Source organism: Lutra lutra, chromosome 16, assembly GCF_902655055.1.
Source record: "Lutra lutra chromosome 16, mLutLut1.2, whole genome shotgun sequence".
Lineage (NCBI taxonomy): Eukaryota > Metazoa > Chordata > Mammalia > Carnivora > Mustelidae > Lutra > Lutra lutra.
This window is the reverse complement of record NC_062293.1, coordinates 60,512,473-60,531,189: the sequence shown is the minus strand read 5'-3', so window position 1 is coordinate 60,531,189 and position 18,717 is coordinate 60,512,473. Positions and strand designations below refer to the sequence as shown.

The 18,717-nt window shown below is 61.6% G+C and overlaps 1 protein-coding gene across 1 annotated transcript; it reads left to right on the top strand.

Annotated features, from left to right (window-relative positions):
• The first annotated feature begins 2,002 nt into the window (after positions 1–2,002).
• AIPL1 (aryl hydrocarbon receptor interacting protein like 1) lies at positions 2,003–11,274 on the top strand. Its single transcript, XM_047707476.1, has 7 exons — positions 2,003–2,044; positions 3,655–3,812; positions 4,362–4,541; positions 9,063–9,251; positions 9,888–10,064; positions 10,173–10,314; positions 10,967–11,274. The coding sequence occupies exons 1-7, from the start codon at positions 2,020–2,022 to the stop codon at positions 11,167–11,169; spliced, it is 1,074 nt and encodes a 357-aa protein (XP_047563432.1). The 5' UTR covers positions 2,003–2,019; the 3' UTR covers positions 11,170–11,274.
• Positions 11,275–18,717: the final 7,443 nt, after the last annotated feature.

The window sequence follows — 18,717 nt, the reverse complement described above, 5'->3', positions numbered from 1 at the left end:
GCGGCCGCGCCCGGGATCCGATTGGACCCCGCGCTCGCGGCGGGGCTGCTGCCCTCCGATTGGCTGGCCGTCGGGTTCCCGCGGGAGGGGGCCGCAGCGGGGGGCCGCCCCTTTGTCTCCGCGGTCCAGCGGCCGCGCGGGGGTGTCTGCCCCGAGCGCTCGCGGCTGCCCGCTCCCGCGTGGGTGTGTCCGTCTCCATCCCTTGCCGTGTGTTCCCCAAACGTGCCCCCGCACTCTGGACCTGGGAGACCTGGAGGAGGGGCCAGAGCAGGATACCCCCCCCCCCGCCCTCCTCCAGTCCAACCCCGCTCAGGTCGAGGCTTCCCCCAACCCCTGCATCCGCACAAGCTCCAAAACTCGCCCTTTGGAAAGCCTCTCCCTCTTTCGCGCGACCCCGGGGCCAGGCCGCGCCCCCCCCCCACACCCCAGGCTTCCTCGCTGCGAGCTTCACCCCCCCCACCCCATAGCTCTGTCCCGGGCCGTGCAGCGCACCCCCTCTCCGGCGGTCTCCGTTGGCTCCCCAGCCCTTCCGCGTAGCACGGCCCTGGGCCGCGACAGAGCTGGTCACCCAGGCCTGGGGCTCAGGAATCTCCCAGGCTTGGGGCTCAGGAACCTCCCTCCCCGCAGCGGGGGTGGGGGGGGGGGGATGGAGGGATGGGGGAGCTGCGCTCCGCAGGTGCTGGATGCTTGCCGAGCCCTTCTGTGACGACCTCGCTGGACCCTCAGGGCAGCCTAGGAGTAAATGAGGAAACTGAGGCCGGGCGAGGTTAGGTGGGCCCCAGTGGCCCTCAGTTAGGGGACCAGGGCCCCTGCACCCACTCCTCAGATCTAGCGTGTGGGGAGAGACAGGGCGTCCATGAACCGAAGAAACAATAATCAAAGAAAATGACAGCGAAGGCCCCCGCGTTGAGGCATTTACAGCTGGGGCCTCCAGAATGAGCTAAGGGAGCCCAGAACGTATTTGAGCGTGTGGGAGGAGACTCCTGGCACCGAGGGGCCAGGGCCCACGGTCGGACACCCAGCTCACAGGTGTGTGAGACACAAGCTTCTGGAAACGAGTGGGACTCTGAGCGGTGGGCTGGGATGTTCTGCTTTGCTGTTTCATTGTCTGACCACGGCTCTTCCTGTCCCTGCCTTCCCCACGTGGAGGATGAGCTGTGGCCTGTTGGGGACAGGCGTGTGGATGGCACTTGGGGGCTTCGATTCCCACCTTTCCCCAAGGACACAGGAGAGGGAAGGCGAGCGCCCTTATTCTCGGGAAAACTAAGCTGGGTGTGGGAGGGACTCACTGAAGGGAAACAGTCTCAGCTTGGCCGGGCCGCTCCCTTCTGTGTCCGGCCATCAGAGGACAGTCCGCGCTGGCCCAGCCCTGACCCGGGCCAAGTGTGCTTCCTGCCCTGCCGTCCAAGGAGGAGCTATTTTTACTCGCATTTGGATGACAGCACAGATTTCCAAGGCTGAAGTGTCTGGCCCGACACGGGAGCGCAGAGTCAGCAGGAACCGAAAAATTGGTGTCCGGCTTTGCACCCCAAATGCCTAATCTTTGATCACAGGACTTCCTCAGGGTCAGACGTGAATGGAGGGATGTTTGACCAGGCCCCCCTACCTATGTGGGGCTTTGCATCTCCTCCCTCAGAACGTCCCCATCCCTGCCAGCCCAGGGGAAAGGACGGCAGTGTCCACGACAATGAGGAGGAAGAGGAGGAGGAAATGTCTTCTTGTGAATGAGAGACTCTCTCTTGCGGGGAGCAGAGCTGGCCAGGCAGGGGAGGAAAGGGGGTATGATTGGGGGGCACGCTCCTAGTGGAGCTGTGGCAGGAACGGGGGCAAAGCCATTCCCAGGCAGAGGCTTTCTGGGGTCCAGCCCCACCCGTGCCTCTGTTGCCGAGGAGGATGGAGAAGGAGGGGCCCCAGCCCTGCCCCGTCCTGGGGGACTCCCTGGCCAACAGCAGAATTTCCTGCTAGTTCCCACAACCTCCTGGAATGGCCAGTGCTGGAAGCAGACCTACGCTGGGCCAGATGCTGCAAGGGAGGCGTCCTTGGGGTGAGGAAGGCGACGAAGGGGTGTGGGGAACCCCACGTGAGCAGGGGCAGGGTAGACTCCCCCAGAATGCTGCGGTTTAGCAGGGGGTGGAGAGGCTTTCTTCACCTGGGGCCTGCCAAGGCCGGTATAGGGGACCAGAGGTCCTTTGATGAGTTTTAAGAGGGTTGGGGTTATTAGGGTTTCCTTTTCCGGAAGTCCGTTAGGAGGTTAGTCTGGGGCTAACCGCGGCTGGGGGCATGTCGGGATGCTGTGGCCTGAGCACCTTCTTCTGGCCTCGGCTTCAGCAAACACCCCCAAACCCCACTCCCGCTCCTCTGCACCGGGGACCCAGATCTATGCCTTCTACCCCAGCACCCACCCCCCCAACTCCGTGCCTCTCTGCCCTCCAATCACGGATTATAGCGAGAAGCCAGCCATCCCCAGCAGGGAGTCCAGCACCATGAGCACAGACAGAGCCAACAGCCATTCCGCTGCTGTGGGGGAGCAGCCAGCACTGCCGGGACCCCAGAAGCAGCCTCCCCACCCCTGGGTCCTGCTGCCCTCTCTCCCTCCCCCCACATCCATGGTAATCACGTTATTTCCCTCTAAGCATCTGTCTTGCTTCCTGTGCGTTCGGACCCCTCTGCGTGGTTGTGTGGTCAGAGAAGGACCCCAGGACTCCTGCCCCAGAGAGGGCCGGATGGGGACCCTAGGGCGTCTGAGCACCCTGGGAGGGGCCTAGGGGCCTGATCCGGCCGCCCTGGTCTGGGCTTAGGGGCTCAGGCTTGGCCTCTATGTCAGGTGGCTCTTTGTGGGAGACTTTGGGGGGGGCTGGAGAGGTGGATCTCCCCACTTTGGCGGGGCAGGTGGAGTTAAGGAAGGTGGCAGACACCCAAGGCCACAGGTCAGGAAATGAGAAGTGTGGTCAGGGGCTCTATGTGGCTCCTGATAATCCAGTGTCCCTTCCCGAGGGGGTCACAGAGAGGAAGGACCCTGGGAACCCGAGCTCCCATTGGCCACAAGGTGGCGCCAAATACCACACCTTCAGGTCACCTGTCCCTTTGAGTCCTGAACCGGATCCCAGGTGCAGGGACTGAGCTCTGCAGGGGTCCCCGAGCACAGGGGTGAGGGATGAGACCCTCCACCTCAGGAGAGAGAGTCCTGCTCCCCACAGTCAGAACCTGGAGTGGGGGCTGCAGCGGGGCTGGGGGACACCCTTAACTTTCCCCAAACTTGTCCTTTCTCTCCTCTGGTTTTAGAACCCCCCAGGCCAGAAACCTGCTCTCCCCCCCCGCCCCCGCATCACATCCTCTCCTGCACAATATTTGAGGGGAGGGGAGGAGGAAACAGGAAAAAAGGAAGGCAGGGACTGTAGAGACCATAGGACCTTGGCATGGATACCAGGATGTGGAGGGGGCTTCAGGCGCCCCTCCTGTTCCCCTTTGCTGGGCTGAGGCCTCTCTCCTGCTACACCCCTCCCCATCTTCTCTGAGAACCCTCTGGCCTCTTTCTTTCTTCTTGGGATGGGAGAAAACCCTTGGTGGCTGGCCGGTGGGGGCCTCACCTCCCCCTGCGGAGTAGGGAGGAGGCACCGCCCAGCTTACTCCTGGCTCACACCTGCTCCGGGGCAGAGTCAATCCCCAGGTCTGGGTATCTTCCTCCCGGGAGATTACTCAGCCTGAGCCCGGGAGCCATGGAGGCCACTCTGCTCCTGAACGTGGAGGGGGTCAAGAAAACCATCCTGCACGGAGGGACCGGGGAGCTCCCAAACTTTATCACAGGGTCCCGGGTGAGTGGATCTGGTCTTCTGGAACCAGAAGGGGGCTCCCTGATGACCGCCTTCTGCATTCCTGCTGTGCCTCTTTCAGCTCTGCCAAAAGAGGGCGAGGAGGGCCCTTCCCAGAACTATCAACCCCGAGCACCTGGGAAGCTCGGAAACGGCGCCCACTTGCCAGACGTCTGTGAGGCTGGCAAATTAAACTCCGGCGTGGGTTGGGGGAAGGGCTTTGGGAGTTTTCTGATGCCCCAATGTAGAGTGGAGCCCTCAGGGTTCACGGTTTTGTCCACAAATGTCTGGTGGGCTTCCCTGGATAATGGAGTGGCGGGGTCTGTGGCCTCAGAGGGCTTCTGTAAGCTGGGCTCTGAGGTCCTGCACAGCTGCCAGGCAGCGGGACAGCCAGTGGCTCGGGGCCCTTGGGGCGGGGGCGAGGGCAGGCAGCGTGGGGTCGCTGTGGGGTACTGGCATCTGGGTGGGGTACAGTGCGCTGAGCTCGGAGGTTGGCCCCACGAATGACGGTGGGAGGTTTGTCTGAGACCAGGGTCCCCTCCTGCCGACCAGGTGATCTTTCATTTCCGCACCACGAAATGCGACGAGGAGCGGACGGTGATCGACGACAGCAAGCGCGTGGGCCACCCCATGCACATCATCATCGGGAACATGTTCAAGCTGGAGGTCTGGGAAGTGCTGCTGACGTCCATGCGGGTTGGCGAGGTGGCTGAGTTCTGGTGTGACACCATTGTGAGTAGCCCATGCCCGCCCGCACGGTCCACGCCTCCAGCAGCCCCGTCCCTGCTCTGCAGGGCAAAGTGGGGTGAAAACGAAACCCTGCATCCCTTCCTCTGCCTCTGAGCACATGGAGGAGAGCTACCCCAGACCACAAGCCCCCAGAGTGGCCATTGGTGGTGTGCTCACCTGGGGGGCAGGGTAGGGTGTGGGACCAGGACCGCGCCCCACACATGGTTACTGGGTCCTGGGGACTTTTGGTCACTGGTCACTTTCCTGCCCTTCTGCCTGTGCCCGTGAGCCATGTAAAACTATTCTCAAATCTGTGACCCTCCTGGGATCGTCTCCTTGTTCTGTGGCCCAGACAGAAATGGCAAGACTCACTTTTTTTTAAAGATTTTTTATTTATTCGTTTGAGAGACAGCGAGAGAGCACAAGCAGGAGGAAAAGCAGTGGGAGAGGGAGAAGCAGAATCCCCGCTGAGCAGGGAGCCCGACATGGGGCTTGAGCCCAGCACCCTGGGATCATGACCTGAGCTGAAGGCAGGCACCCAACCCACAGAGCCACCCAGGCGCCCCCAAGACTCATGGACATTTAAACAAATGTTTCTTTCTTTCTTTTTTAAAGATTTTATTTATTTATTTGACAGATCACAAGTAGGCAGAGAGGCAGGCAGAGAGAGAAGAAGGGAAGCAGGCTCCCCGCTGAGCAGAGAGCCCGACACAGGGCTCGATCCCAGGACCCTGAGATCATGACCTGAGCCGAAGGCAGCGGCCTAACCCCCTGAGCCACCCAGGTGCCCCTAAACAAACATTTCTTATGGAAACTTTCAAGCATATACAAAAATCGACAGAAAGCCCAGAGAAGTCCCCAAGCCCATCCCCCACACCAGCCCCCATTGGACCCCAGGCAGGCTTGCCTCATCCCCCGCTTCTCTCCCTCATCCCACACAGCTAAACCACGCTCCAGACTCCCCACATTACTGCTGCAAAGACAAATCTGTATCTGTAAAAAGGGCATTAAAGTAACATCACCTCAGTGTCATTACTACGTCTTTTGAAAACCCCCGTAATTCCTTCAGGCCGATTCTCTCTGGTACTGTCCACAGTTCTCTAGCTTAGTGGCCGGCTTGTTCCAATCTCGACCCAAACACAGTCCATGCACAGGGGATCCCCACATTCTAGAAAGCTGGTTGATTTCCATGGGACCGTCCACCGTGTTCCTCTGTCCCCACAGTTTCTAGAAATTGTGCTGCCGGCTTCCCACTGGGCGCCCGGTCAACTGGCCTCTCGCGCTGGGAGTCTCTTCTCACCGTGACTGGCCTACGGGCTCAGATGTTGTGGGCCTGACCCAGCCATTGCCGGGCTCCCCCTTGTCTTTCACCCAACGGGCACACCAGCCCTTGATGGCGGCTGCTCCGACCCATCACGTCATCGGGGCCGCTGACCCTTTGAAGGAGCAATTTGGGAGAGAGAGAGAGAGATCTGAGTTTGAGCTCTGTGGCCCCGGGGAAGCCCTTTCTCCCTGGGACACTCTGTGTCACTCATCTGTAAGGGAAACCCGGTGCCGGGGTCCGGTTGGGGGGACTATGGGACGTGGTGGCTGCTGGGACAAGTCGTAATGGAGGAGCGCTAGCAGAATTTCAGATGCTGATGAGGAGGCACGGGGCAGAGACGGGGAGTGACTTGCTCAGGGTCCGGGTGGGATCCCTGGTCCCCTCCCTGCTCTTGGCAGGGGCTGCGGGTCACAGCATGAGTCAGGCTGCAGAGCCGCCTCCGCCGCTAGGGGCGCCAGCCTCCCCGTCCCTCATTTCTTGGCTCACAGGGCGGACACCAACTCTTTGCCCACCGGGGTCTCTGCTGGTCTTGGTCCTGGTGCTTAGAAAGCTGCTCAAGGCATTTTATTCTTAACTGCCTGGGTCTTCAGAAAATGGGCTTCCTCACGGCTTCAGATGGTTTAATATCTATCGGCTTTGCTTGGTTCGGATGCTCTGTAGTTTTGGACCCACGCGCACCGGTCATGCTGGCGGTCGTGCCGAGGCCCGGTAGATGAGGTAGATGAGGCCTGGCCACCAGCGAGGCCCTGCCCCCGCAGGATGCATGGTCACCACATGGGAGAGGGCTGAGTGCATGGAGGGCTGCCAAGAAAGCCTGGGCTGGCCGATGGATGTGTTGTCTTGGCTGCGGTCACAGGAGGGCACTGCCCATCTCGCTAAGCATCCACCCGTCGTGCGTGTGCCTGGCTGCAGATCTATCTGAAAACATTCACTGGGGACCAGGTTTGGATTCTGCTGTGTGTTAGGAATGAAACACTAAGTGCTTCCCTCAAGGAACCTCAGTTCTTGGAGGAAGAACAAACACTGGAACTCTTTCGATGCGGGGCAGCCAGCCCCATGACATGATTAAGGGAGGGCAGACTGCTTCAGGGCCCAGGAGATGGGCAACTAGTGCTTAACGGTCTTGGAGGAATGTCTCCAAGATGACCTTGAACTGGGTATTGAAGGATGAACAGGAGTTCACCAGGTCTGCGCGTAGGGAGCAGGTGGCATCCAGGCCAGGAAGTGCAAAAAGCCCCTTTCCCCTTCCGGGGCTCCTCTCCATTTAAGAATCCAAGTTTTGGAAAGACACAGGCAGCCGTCAGTGGGATGATCATATTAGGAGGGCCTGGCCTTCCCCCCAGCAGCATTGCTTGTCACTCCCTGCAGACCCTCCCCCAGGCCAGTCCTCTCTGCTCAGTCTGAAGAGGAAGAGGCCCCCTCTCTCCCTCCCCCACCCCTAGGGAGGGAGGCAGGGCCGCTCTGGGGCTGGGAGTTTCTGCCCTGCCCCCAGGCAGGAGGTTGGTCTCTATGTGGGATTTTTATGCCCGTGCCCAGGACCGTGAGGCCACGGGTTGCAAACTAAAATTCCACGAGGGTCTGGGAGCTCTGGCTGTCTGCGGATCATCTGCCTCATCCAAAGGGGCAGCCGGTCCTCAGCTCTGCCTGGATGGTCGCCTGGTGAGCTCCCCCGATATTCGAATATTGGTTAACTAGTTGATAACAGCTCTGCAAGGTGAATGATCAGACAAAACCAGCCTGTGAGCTGAGTATGGCCCATGGCAGAGTTTGTGGGCTCTTCTACAGCGACAGATCCACAGGCAGAAGGAGACTCAGTGTGGGGGTCCCAGGGTCCCCTGCCTCTGTCACAGGCACGGTCTCGGTCCCCAGGGCCAGAGGTGAGCTCCACAGAGCCCCACGTGTAGCTCTGGCTGGTCTGTGGTCCCAGCCAGGCAAGCTGTCCTCAAGACTGACACAGAGCTGGGCCTCCTATCTTCCTTGCTCCCTCCCTCCCAGGAGCTGCCACCCCGCTGGGCGCGGGACTTGGGGACCCTCTTCGGGCCTTCCTCCTCCTTCCTGGATATTTTCCAGCTCCTGGCAGCACCCCCAGCCCACAGTGCTGCCCTTGGGGGGAGGCTCTGCTGGTGCTAGGGTGTGCGTGTGTGATGGGGCAGAGTCTTTACCAGAGGTCCTACCCAGACAGCCACCTGGCCCTGGGGCCCAGTTGCTCAGTGCACTTGCTGGGATTCAGGACCTGGGGGCTGCCTGGAGCAACAGCTTCTCCTGGGGCCTGTCCAGGCCTTAGGTCAGCCTTGATCCCAGGGGAATTAACTACCATCTGGCCTTCTTCCTCACAAAGGAGCCTTGGCAGGGCATTCTGGGCTAATCCTGGCTGGTGGGGGCTGGGCGGGCTGACCTTCACCCCCACGCTGGAGACTTGGAGGACAGGCTGAACTGTTTCCACCTCTTCAGTCCCTGGAGCTGCCACGAGGGTGTCTGAGATGGGCCGTTTCTGGACTTTCCAAGCAGAGGGGGGCTCTCAGGGACCCCTCACAGGCGGGGCAGCTGAGACTCAAGGGGCTGGTTTTCTCAGCCCTCCTCCTCCTTGAGGGTGGCGAGCCCTGTGCCCAGTGCAGGGAGAGGCTGGGTCGAGCGGAGCCTACCCCCGTGCCTCCTCTAACTCACGTCAGCTACATGGCCACAGGTGCAGCCGAGGGGGCCGGAGCTCAGACAGGTGCCCAGGCTCCCTGCTAATCAGCAGCCCCCTGGGGATGCCAGGCCGGCCTTCTGGCCCCTGGAGCTCGTGCCTTTCCCTCCCTGCAGGTCACCAACCCATGGGCTCAGGTCTCCCCGGGAGAGAAATGGGTCGGGGCTGAGCATGAGGGCCAGGAAAGGTGAGAGCGTGCCCCCTGGAGCCAAACGTGAACCCGGCCTGTGTCGTTTCCTCGTTTCCTCGTTGGGTGACCTTATGCAACTGGCTTCATGCCTCTGGGCTCCAGTCTCCCACCTGTGGAGTGGGGATAAGGGCTTCCCTCGCTGGGGCCTGTGGAAGGAGCTGATGGAAGGAGCTGGGAGAGTGCTTGGCCTGGAACACAGTGCACCACAGTCCTTCTGGGGGCCTGTTGGGGGCAAAAGCAGCAACAGCCTCAGGCCGGTGAGGTTGTAGCAGGACTCAGCTCCGAGCACGCAGGCCAGACGCCATCCACCGTCTTTCCTTCCAGCACACAGGGGTCTACCCCATCCTGTCCCGGAGCCTGCGGCAGGTGGCGGAGGGCAAGGACCCCACGGAGTGGCACGTACACACGTGTGGGCTGGCCAACATGTTCGCCTACCACACGCTGGGCTACGAGGACCTGGACGATCTACAGAAGGAGCCACAGCCTCTGATCTTCGTGATAGAGCTGCTGCAGGTGCACCCCGGGGGTGGCAGGGGCAGAGGGCTGTCCCAGCCTCAGAGAGCATGTGGTGTGGGGAGCCTCCCCTCGCTGGTCCCGGACATCACTGCCTTCTCTCTAGAGCATGAGAGGGTTCCTAAACCACTGCCGCATTTGTGGGGTGGTGGGAGAGGGTCCAGCCTGGGTTGGGACTCAGGTTATGGCCAAGAATGAGGTTCAGCTTGACGGCTACATGGGTGAACAAATAAGGGAATGGTGTCAACAATAGGGCCTTTGTGGGCCTGCTAGGACAGTTGTGCGGTTTGTGCACTGCACAAGGGCCTCACTCCAAGGTGCTCATTTTAGACCTTGTAGATCTGAACTTTCATGATGGCAATTTCCCAGCAGGTGGCAATAACGTGTCTTGTTCTAGCCAAGTGAGTATGGAGACCGTCTTCTGAACATTGGAAGTCCAGTGTTGACAAGGGCTGTCTGTCCGTAACTTGCATAAAGGTGCTGATTTAGGGCGGGCTCGGCCGGTGGCTTCCATCCCCTATGCACGTGGATGTGACCAGCAAGCATGCTTGCAGAGAAGGCAGAGGAGGCGGGTCCCCAACTGCGGGGGAGCAGGTCCCCCGGTCCCCGCCTCACCCGCCTGCGCTGTCCGGCCAGGTGGAGGCCCCGAGCGAGTACCAGAGGGAGACGTGGAGCCTGAACAACCAGGAGAAGATGCAGGCCGTGCCCATCCTCCACGGAGAAGGGAACCGGCTCTTCAAGCTGGGCCGCTACGACGAAGCCTCCAGCAAGTACCAGGAGGCCATCGTCTGCCTGAGGAACCTGCAGACCAAGGTGGGGGGCTGCCCGCGCAGCCAGAGCGGGGGGGACGGCGGCAGGGGTGGGGGGCAGGTGGCCCAGCTCACGGCGGACCGGCGTGCTCCCCCCCCCCCCCGCCCGCAGGAGAAGCCCTGGGAGGTGCAGTGGCTGAAGCTGGAGAAGATGGTCAACACCCTGATCCTCAACTACTGCCAGTGTCTGCTCAAGAAGGAGGAGTACTACGAGGTGCTGGAGCACACGAGCGACATCCTGCGGCTGCACCCAGGTGCAGCGGCGCGGGGCGGGGCGGGGCGGGCAGGGCCGGCAGGTGCGTAGGGCGGGGCGGCACTTGCAGGGCGGGACAGGCAGGGCCGGCAGGTGCGCGGGGCGGGGCGGGCCGGCAGGTCCGGGGCAGAGCCCCTGAGGGAGGCCTTGGTGCTCCTGCGCAGCCGCCGGGACTCGCAGGCAGCAGGCTTGCACGCTGGTGCCCCAGCATTGGTGCCGCTGGTGGGGAGCAGGTGTTTGTGAGCGAGGAGCGGGGGGACGGTCGTGCAGGGTGGAGTGATTGCGGGTGCACTGCGACATCGCTCTCCTACTGTGCGCAGGGGGCTGGGCTCCCTGTGCTCCTCACCTCTTTCAGTGCCAGAGTAACCCGTTGGGGCGGGGGCGGGGACGGGGGCCTGGAGCCCACGTCTTGCGGGGATCCCACGGGACCGCGTAGGAGGTTATGGGTCTGGAGTTAGCTCTGGGGCCTGGCGGGGTCCCTGCAAGGGAGGGGAGTAGGTCCTGCTCTTGCTGCTGTCACCCACATGTATAGCCGAGGAGGCGGCCCCCTGGGGCACGGAGAGGTTAAGGATCGGGGTTAAGGTTAAGAGTATTGTCAGCAGTGAGGCCGCGCCTGGAGGGGGTCAGCAGGCGCAGTGTCATCCTCCCCTCAGGGATCGTGAAGGCCTACTACATCCGGGCCCGGGCTCACGCGGAGGTGTGGAATGAGGCGGAGGCCAGAGCGGACCTTCAGAAAGTGCTGGAGCTGGAGCCGTCCATGGGGAAGGCGGTGCGCAGGGAGCTGAGGCTTTTGGAAAACCGCCTGGAGGAGAAGCGGGAGGAAGAGCGGCTGCGCTGCCGGAACATGCTGGGCTAGGGCGCGGAGCGGGCCTCCCCGGCCTCCCCTGCCTCCCCGGCCTCCCCTGGGTACTTCTGTAGCTGTGCACACTTCCTCTAGAATGCTCTCTCGGGTCCTCGCCACTCCCTTCTGGGCGGGACAACCACTGGGACTTTACTCCCCCTCCACCCCGCCCCAACACCTGGCTTCTGTCCATAGTCAAAATTACATTTTTTGTGCTTTGTCCGAGGCCTGACTAAAATGAAAAAAACAATAAACAGTGTAAGTAAGTTTCACCACAGGCCCCACGTGGCACTGTGATCGTGGTTCTTCCCCTGTGGTCCCCAATCCATGGGCCCAGGGCCACCAGAATGAGGCTACGAACACTGTGATGTTTTCTTTCTCCTTCCCGTCTTTTGTGTCACCAGGAGGCTTGAGGTGTCAGTTCCCTGCCCCTGCCCACAGAGGAAAGAGGGTTGATGTTTGGTGGGTTCTGCTTGTGGCTAAGGGCCGCCTGGCTTGGTCGGGTGGGGGGTGGGGGTAGGTGGCCAGCATGGCCCGGGGGGAGGAGGTCAGAGCAAGGGGATGCTTCGAGCTAGGGAAGCCAGAGTGGGACAGTCACCTGCCTCCCGATGGCCCCGGGAGGCTGGACAAGCAGGGGCCCCAGTGGCTCAGAGGCAGAGACAAGCCTGTCTGAGGTCCGTGAGCTCCGGCCTGAGGGCTCCCAGCCCCTGTGTTCCTTTCCATTTCCTGTGTTTACCTTTCTTCCCTCTCCTCTGAGGTCCGTGAGGACCTGTCCCCAAATGTGGTCCCCTCAGCAGGACTGATGCCCGAGTGTGTCCCATGGCCCTGCCTGGTCCACTGTGCAGACCAAATGGTCAGCCCAACCGTCTCCCCTCCTGATGCCCCAGGACCTTTGCAAGCCCAAGAGAGAAGAGGGGCAGGGCCAGGACACGGAGGGCTGTGTGACCTTAGTGCTCCTGGTGGGGATGGCCCCGGGAGACCCCTCCCCTCCCCTCATCGCAGAGTCCACAGGGGTCCCTCTGGCCGCGCCACGCAGTGGATTAAGATCAGTCACATTTCCACTCTCATCTTTCTAGGCCTGCTCTCCCCCAGCCCCACCGGCCCCCAGCCTGTGCACCTGCCCTTTTTGATTTTACAGTAGACACAAGGCCAAGGGCAGGACAACCGGACCCTTTCCAGAAATCATCTCAGGCCCCATCTGGCTAGTGTGGGCTTTGGGGAGAAGCCCCGGGGCCCCCGTAGCACGTGGCTGTCCCCTCCCCCCCCCCCGGGGGGCCTCTGGCCGCTACGTCTGCTTCCCCACCTCCTGCAGCTTCTGGAGGCCGATGCCCTCCTGCCTCTGAGACCCCCCGGGCGGCCATCAGGTCCCCTGGCCTGCCTGCGCCCTCCAGCCTCCCTCTCACCAGCACCTTTCTATTGTGCCGACTCGCCCGAACCATTGGCGCGGTACCCCCACTCAGCGCACTTAGCTGGGTCACATGGCAGGTCCTTCTGCCACAGCGGGTCACTTGCTCATGGGCTCTGGGGATTAGGCCGCCGGCCTCTTTGGGGAAAGACTGTCTTTAATCTCACCTGTACCGCATGGCCCAAGCGTGGGGGGGTACCATGAGCACCTTGCCCACATGGTCTGGGGGCCCCTTCCCCGACCCTGCCCGCTGCGGGCTCTGTGGAAGGTCAGGCCGAGCCTCATCTTCCTGGTGCGTGTGTGCAGAGCTCCTGACTTCAGGTCCTCGTCAGCATGAGGATCTGATGAACAAAGACTCTTGCCTTGCCTCCCGCTACCGACGCAGACAGCGTCGGAAGACGTACTGGGCATCTGTCTCTCCCCAGCAGTCTCAAGGCCGGCGGCCGCTGTGGACGGCGCAGTCCCGGGCAGGTGGCCCGTTCTACCCATGTGGGCTGGTGTTAGTCACCTGGACAACGCCCGCTGCGGACGGGGGCACAGGAACCCCGGCTGAACCAGAGCATTTGTCCGTGGAGAACATCTCCGTTCTCACACATGCAAGGGCCCTCAGGAATGGTCAGCCCGACCTCTCGCTTTGCGGGAGGCCCACAGATGAGGACGGGCATAGCCGAGGTCACCACGGTAGTCACGGACAGAACCAGGGCTGGGGTCGCTTGTCCACACTGACCGGGGAGCCTCGGGAGGGAGGGAAGGAGGGCCCTGCCCTCCAGCACCGTGGAGGGGCTGGGGGAGAGACGTGGGGGACGGGTTCAGGTGTCCGAGACTGGGGTCCCTGCAGCGGCTCGTGCAGCTGGGGAGTACTCCCGCCACGTTCTCCCTGGTGGCCCGGAATCCAGAAGCAGAGTCTGATGAGGGTCCCCTGCAGAGAAAGGGGAGGAGGCAGGAGGAGGGAGGGGAGGAAGATGAGAGGGAGAAGAGAAAGAGCATGTTTAAGAGGACACGGCGTCCCCTCCCAGCGAGCCGACCTCATGGCCCAACCAGACCCTCCCTCAGGGAAGAGTGGGGGAGGGGGGAGCCGGTGTCTGCAGCCCCCGCCACCGGGTGCAGAGCGACCTGGAGCCCACAGCCCAGGCACCGCAACCTGCAGACGCCCAGGCGGGAAGGGGAGGGCAGCGTGGTCCAGCGGCTTCGAATTCAAGCAGCGGCGATGATTTCGAGTTTCCCGGCAGCCACGCTAAAAAGGTAAAGAAGAAATAGGTGACATTAATGTTGACCCAATATGTCGAAACACTATCGTTTTTCCCTAAATGAGATGCTTTGCGTTTTGTTTCTGACATGGTCTCTGGGGTGATCCTGACTCGGCCAGTGTGTGGTAGTGGTTCCCAAGCCCTGCCCCACACACTACAAACTAGACTCCTTCTGGGGCTTCATGTGAACGTGCTCCGACAGTGGATTCCCCTCTGTGCTCTCTCACTGTTATCGCATAAGCCTGTGGGTTCAAGCAGAGGTGTGCTCCTGGTGGCCTTTGCCCAGGGTGGGGCCAGGGAGACAGACAACAGACCAAAAGATGCCACCTATCCTCACTGTCATTTTTGTTGTGATGGGGCCCTGTGCAAGGCCGCTGGGCTGCTACTTACAGTTGTGTGTGTTGTGTACTGCACAATCCAGGGGGGGCCCTCTGTTTACCTCCTTGTCATCTTAGGTACATGTAGTTACTGCAAATTCCCAGCAGATGTCAGGGAAGTGTTTTGGGGAAGGTGCAGCTTTTCCTAATTTGCTCCATTGCTGTATTGGCTAATGCTGGCTCTGTGTTTCCACTGCGTTGGCCTGGAGAAGTCAGTTTCTGAGGGCCAGGCCTGAGGATGTCCACATCTGACACTGCCCAGTACTCGTTGACCAGAGCATGCCAGGAGCGATGGCCGGCCAGCGATGCCGGGGCCCCTGGGTCCTTCTCTCAGCCAGCGGAACCGCCTCTGGGATGGGTGGCCTGGCTGGGGTGGTGGGTAAGCCAGGACAAGGGCATGGTCACCCCTGCAGACCGGCCCACGAGTGCTGCTGGGGCCTGGGGTCCTGTCCTGAGGGCAGGGCTACTCCCCCTGGGAACTCACACGTGGACGGACTCTGGCACAGGACGCAGGCCGGTGTCTTTGTGTCCCTCCCGCCACGCCCTCTGACTTCCACTCCATGCTCCTGCCCGACCACACTGTCTTTCCGGGGTCCAGTAAGCGTGCCCCCCGCATTCTGGGGCTGTGCCGGGACCTGGCTGCTGCAGTCTGGGTCCATTCCCCACGGATTCCCTGCGTCCTGCCTGCAGCTTGGTCAAGTCCACTCAAAAAACCTTCCTCAAGCTCCCCACACTGATGGTGCTTTGGGATCCCGGCCAAACCCCAGCTGATGTGCTCACCCGGCCAGTTCAGTCTTCCCAGCGCCCCGATGACTGGCTTTCTCACCCTCTCCGCACCCCTGCCTCCATACAGTGTCACAGAACTTGAACGTGGGACAGTTTAAGTGACCTGCCCGCGGCTGCCCGGCCAGGTCCCCGCAGAGCTGGGATGGGAAGCAGAGCTGACTCTCTGACCTCAGCCCCGGCCCCAGGGCTATCCCTTCATGAGGCATTCGGCTTCTGGATGGTGACCGTCCTCCGCGGGCCTCCTGTCTCTGACACTGGGGTCCCTATGGCCATCAATTGGGTTGTCGGATGAAGCCCGAGCACGGCTGTCACGCATTAGCCACAGTGGTCACTCCGGGTTCTCAGAGACCAACTCGGCGACACGTGCTTGGTGTATCAGCACCAAGCGGAGGGCCAGTGCTGTGGCCTGGAGTCACCTCCTTGCACGCCTGGGCCACACTCCAGTAACCCTGGCCCTCTGCAGGCCTCCTGGGAGCCCGTGTTCAGGTGCCTCTGTTTTCTGGGTCTCCGTGAGCCTGAATTTTCTCCGCCTGCTGGAGCCCCAGTAGCTCCTGCCTGCGTGGGAGGAGGGATCTGCCGCCTGGAGAAGCCTGGTGCATATTTTGTGCCAATCTGAACCGTGCGACCTTTCACGGGCATCCCCGTTCCGTCATCAATACCGCAGATGGCCGGCCCTGAGGCTTCACCCCCTTCACACGGCTTTTCGGGTCCCCTGTGGGGGAATTTGAGCAAGAACAGTGACCCTTATCTGGAAAGTTTATATTCACCCTGCAGATAGCTTGCTTTTGTCTCTTAAAAATGCCTTTTCTTTCCCCAGGACTTGGCATCTCTGGCCGCCCTGCAGGCCACCCTGCCCGTTCCTGGGCCCGGCATCCCCAGGCGCCAGCTCTGGGCTCGCTCCAGAGTCCAGATCGGAGGAGGGAGGGGAGGCTTGCAGCGGGGGGTGGTGGCAAAGAGGCCCCCTCTGATTTGGTGACGCCATCAGCCACCTCTCTACATGCTCCCTCCTCGAGTGCCTCGTGCCTCATTCCGGCTAATTGAGAACAGCTGTCCGCAGTGGGAACCATTTCTCCTGGTCTGTGCGGCGCAGTGGGGGTGGGGGTCCCGAGGACCGCTGGGGGTGTGGCCGCACCACCTTCCCACCTGTGTGTGTGTGGGGTGATCCCACGTGCACAAGCGTGTGTGTGTGCAGGACAGAGCCCGGCATGGAGGGTCCCGGGACTGGGACTACTCACCGCTCAGGGTTGTAACGTGAGTCGTCTGTTGGACGATGCTGGGGGCAGACAGAGGGCCGGCCCTGACGACCGGTCGGGGTCCAAGCAGAAGGCGGGTGCTCGGGCCGGAGGTGCGCTGTATGGGGATGGTCCCCGGCGGCTCCACGGGGCCGGGACCTGAGCACTCCCTGACCGGGACTGCGACCTGCGGGGTCAGGGTCGTGCTGGAGGAGGACGATGCTTCCCCGGCGTGAGGTCAGGCCAGGATGACCATGGAGAGCGGCGGTGCCCTCTGCGGGCACACAGCATGCCTCGGGGCAATTCGGGTGAAGCCCGGGGCAGCCCCCGCAGGGGAGGGAAGGAGTCAGAGACACAACCTGGACGCCCTCCTCCCGCTGAAGAATCCACGCCTGTGCTGGGGGCACAGAGTGCGGCCGGTTCCCTGAGGACCTGATGCTGGGGGCTCTTCCTCCTTGAGGTTAGGCTCTGGACCCCGTGCGACCCTGGTGTGGGCGCTGAGGACGCCCTTCTGGAGCCTTCTGTCAAAACCTGCTTTCCCATCTGTCCCTCATTGGTGGCTGCAACCTGGCGGAGGAGGCCTGGGGAAGACACGCCCCGTTGTCCCCGGCCTGGTCTTTACCGACCAGATCCCTGCCTGCAACAGTCGTTCCCTGAAAGGACTCGGGCCCAGCGGACGCAGAGTTGTCTGCCAGTGGTCAGGGGCTGTCTTCGCTGGAATGAGGGGCTCTTGTCACCTGCTTCCTCCTTGCAGGGATGAGAGCGGACGATTTGCAGGCACACCGTGGAGGACAGTGAGTTGAGTCACGGTCCCAGGTCCTCAAGTGGGAGGCAGGCTCTTTCCCGACCTCACTGGAGGTCCTGGTCCAGCAAAGGGCTTCCTTAGGCTCCTGCCCCCATGAGCTTCCCTGGAGGTGGCAGTGGCCTTGTGCAATCAGAGGGACAAGACCACTGGCCGCCCCTGAGTGCCGAGCGGCTCCTTCAGACTCAGGATGCACACGCAGGAGGGGACGGGGTGTGGGGCAGCTCAGCCTTGGGGTGGGGGGCGCCAGGCAGAGCAAGTCCTGCCGCACTTGCAGGCAGAGGGTGAGGAGCCAGGGAACCAAGCGGGAGGGATGAGGCATGCACACGTATGAGCACACACACGTGTGTGTACACGCGCACACACGCACACGCAGGTGTACGTGCACCTGCGTGCACATGTGTACACACAGATACGTATACGTGTGTGCTCACATACACTATGCTCATGTGTGCGGGGATTATTATCATCCCGGCTTTCAGATGAGATGAGGAGGCTGAGGCACTCATCGGTGATGGCAACCAAGTCAGCGATGAGGACGGACTACTGCCGATGGTGCAAAAGCTCGGAGCCCCACAGCCCACAGCGTGCCATGCTGGGACGGCCAGTCTCGACCTCCGTTGCCTGGGTGTGCAGGTGAGAGGGGGTCGGAGCCTATGTAAATGTCTGAGGTTTGCCCTGACCGTGCACAGGAAGGGACAGGCTTGGGAGGTTCAAATGCCCCCCAGCGCCTTTGCTCTTTGTGCATTTACCATTCCAAGTGTTGGTCCCCATCTCGCTTTTCCTTGTTCCTGGTGAATCCCTTTGCTGAACTCCTGGGTAAGGAGCTGGTCTGACAGCATCTCTGTGCCAGCGGCAGCTCGAGGACTGGCCATTGGAAACCCTCCTCTCCAGCTCCACGTCTACATCTGCTGCTGCCTTGGGGGCCGGGACCCTGTGGCTGAGGATTGAAATCAGTTGCCCTCGATGTGGGGAGATGACCCTGCAGTGTCTGGCGAGCCATGGGGACCACCGGGTCCCATGGAGGGGAGGAGGGAGGAGGCCACCGGAGATGGGCCAGTGTGAGAGACTCTGCCAGACGCTGCTGCCTGTGAAGGTAGAGGAAGGGGTCACGTGCCAAGGGACATGGGTGCCCCCCAGAAGAGAGATTCACCCCTAGGACCTCCAGGAAGGAACCCAGCCCTGCCAGCATCTTGATTTGAGCCCAGCGAGTCCCATTTTGGACGTCTGAAGCCCAAGACTGTAAGGTAGTGAGAACTGTGTTAAGCCACTTTGTTCATGGACGTCTGTTACCAGGGCTGGGGGGCAGGGAGGTCAGCGGCAGTGTCCAGGGCCCGGGCAGGGAGAGGGGATTGGCCTGAGCGTCTCCTTGGCCAGCCCCTCGTTGGTCCCATGGCCTTGTAGACCAGAGACCTGGGTCTCCAAATCTATTTTTGCCTTTCCATTGTTCAGTTGTCTCCCACGAAACATTGTACCCTCCACCACGAGAGTCCGACCTTCAAACCATCCAAGACCGGCACCCTGTGGGGGAGGCAGGGAGGTCCTGTCCACACTGCCAAGAACGGGGTCAGCGAGGCCAGCAAGGTCACACGTCCAGGACCCGTCCTTTTACGCTGAAGACGGCGACTGCCGCCGCGTTCCAGAAGTCACGGTCGGTCCCAGGCGGTCCCAGGCAGTCTGCTAACGCGACTCTCTAGCGGCCATTCCTCTCGTC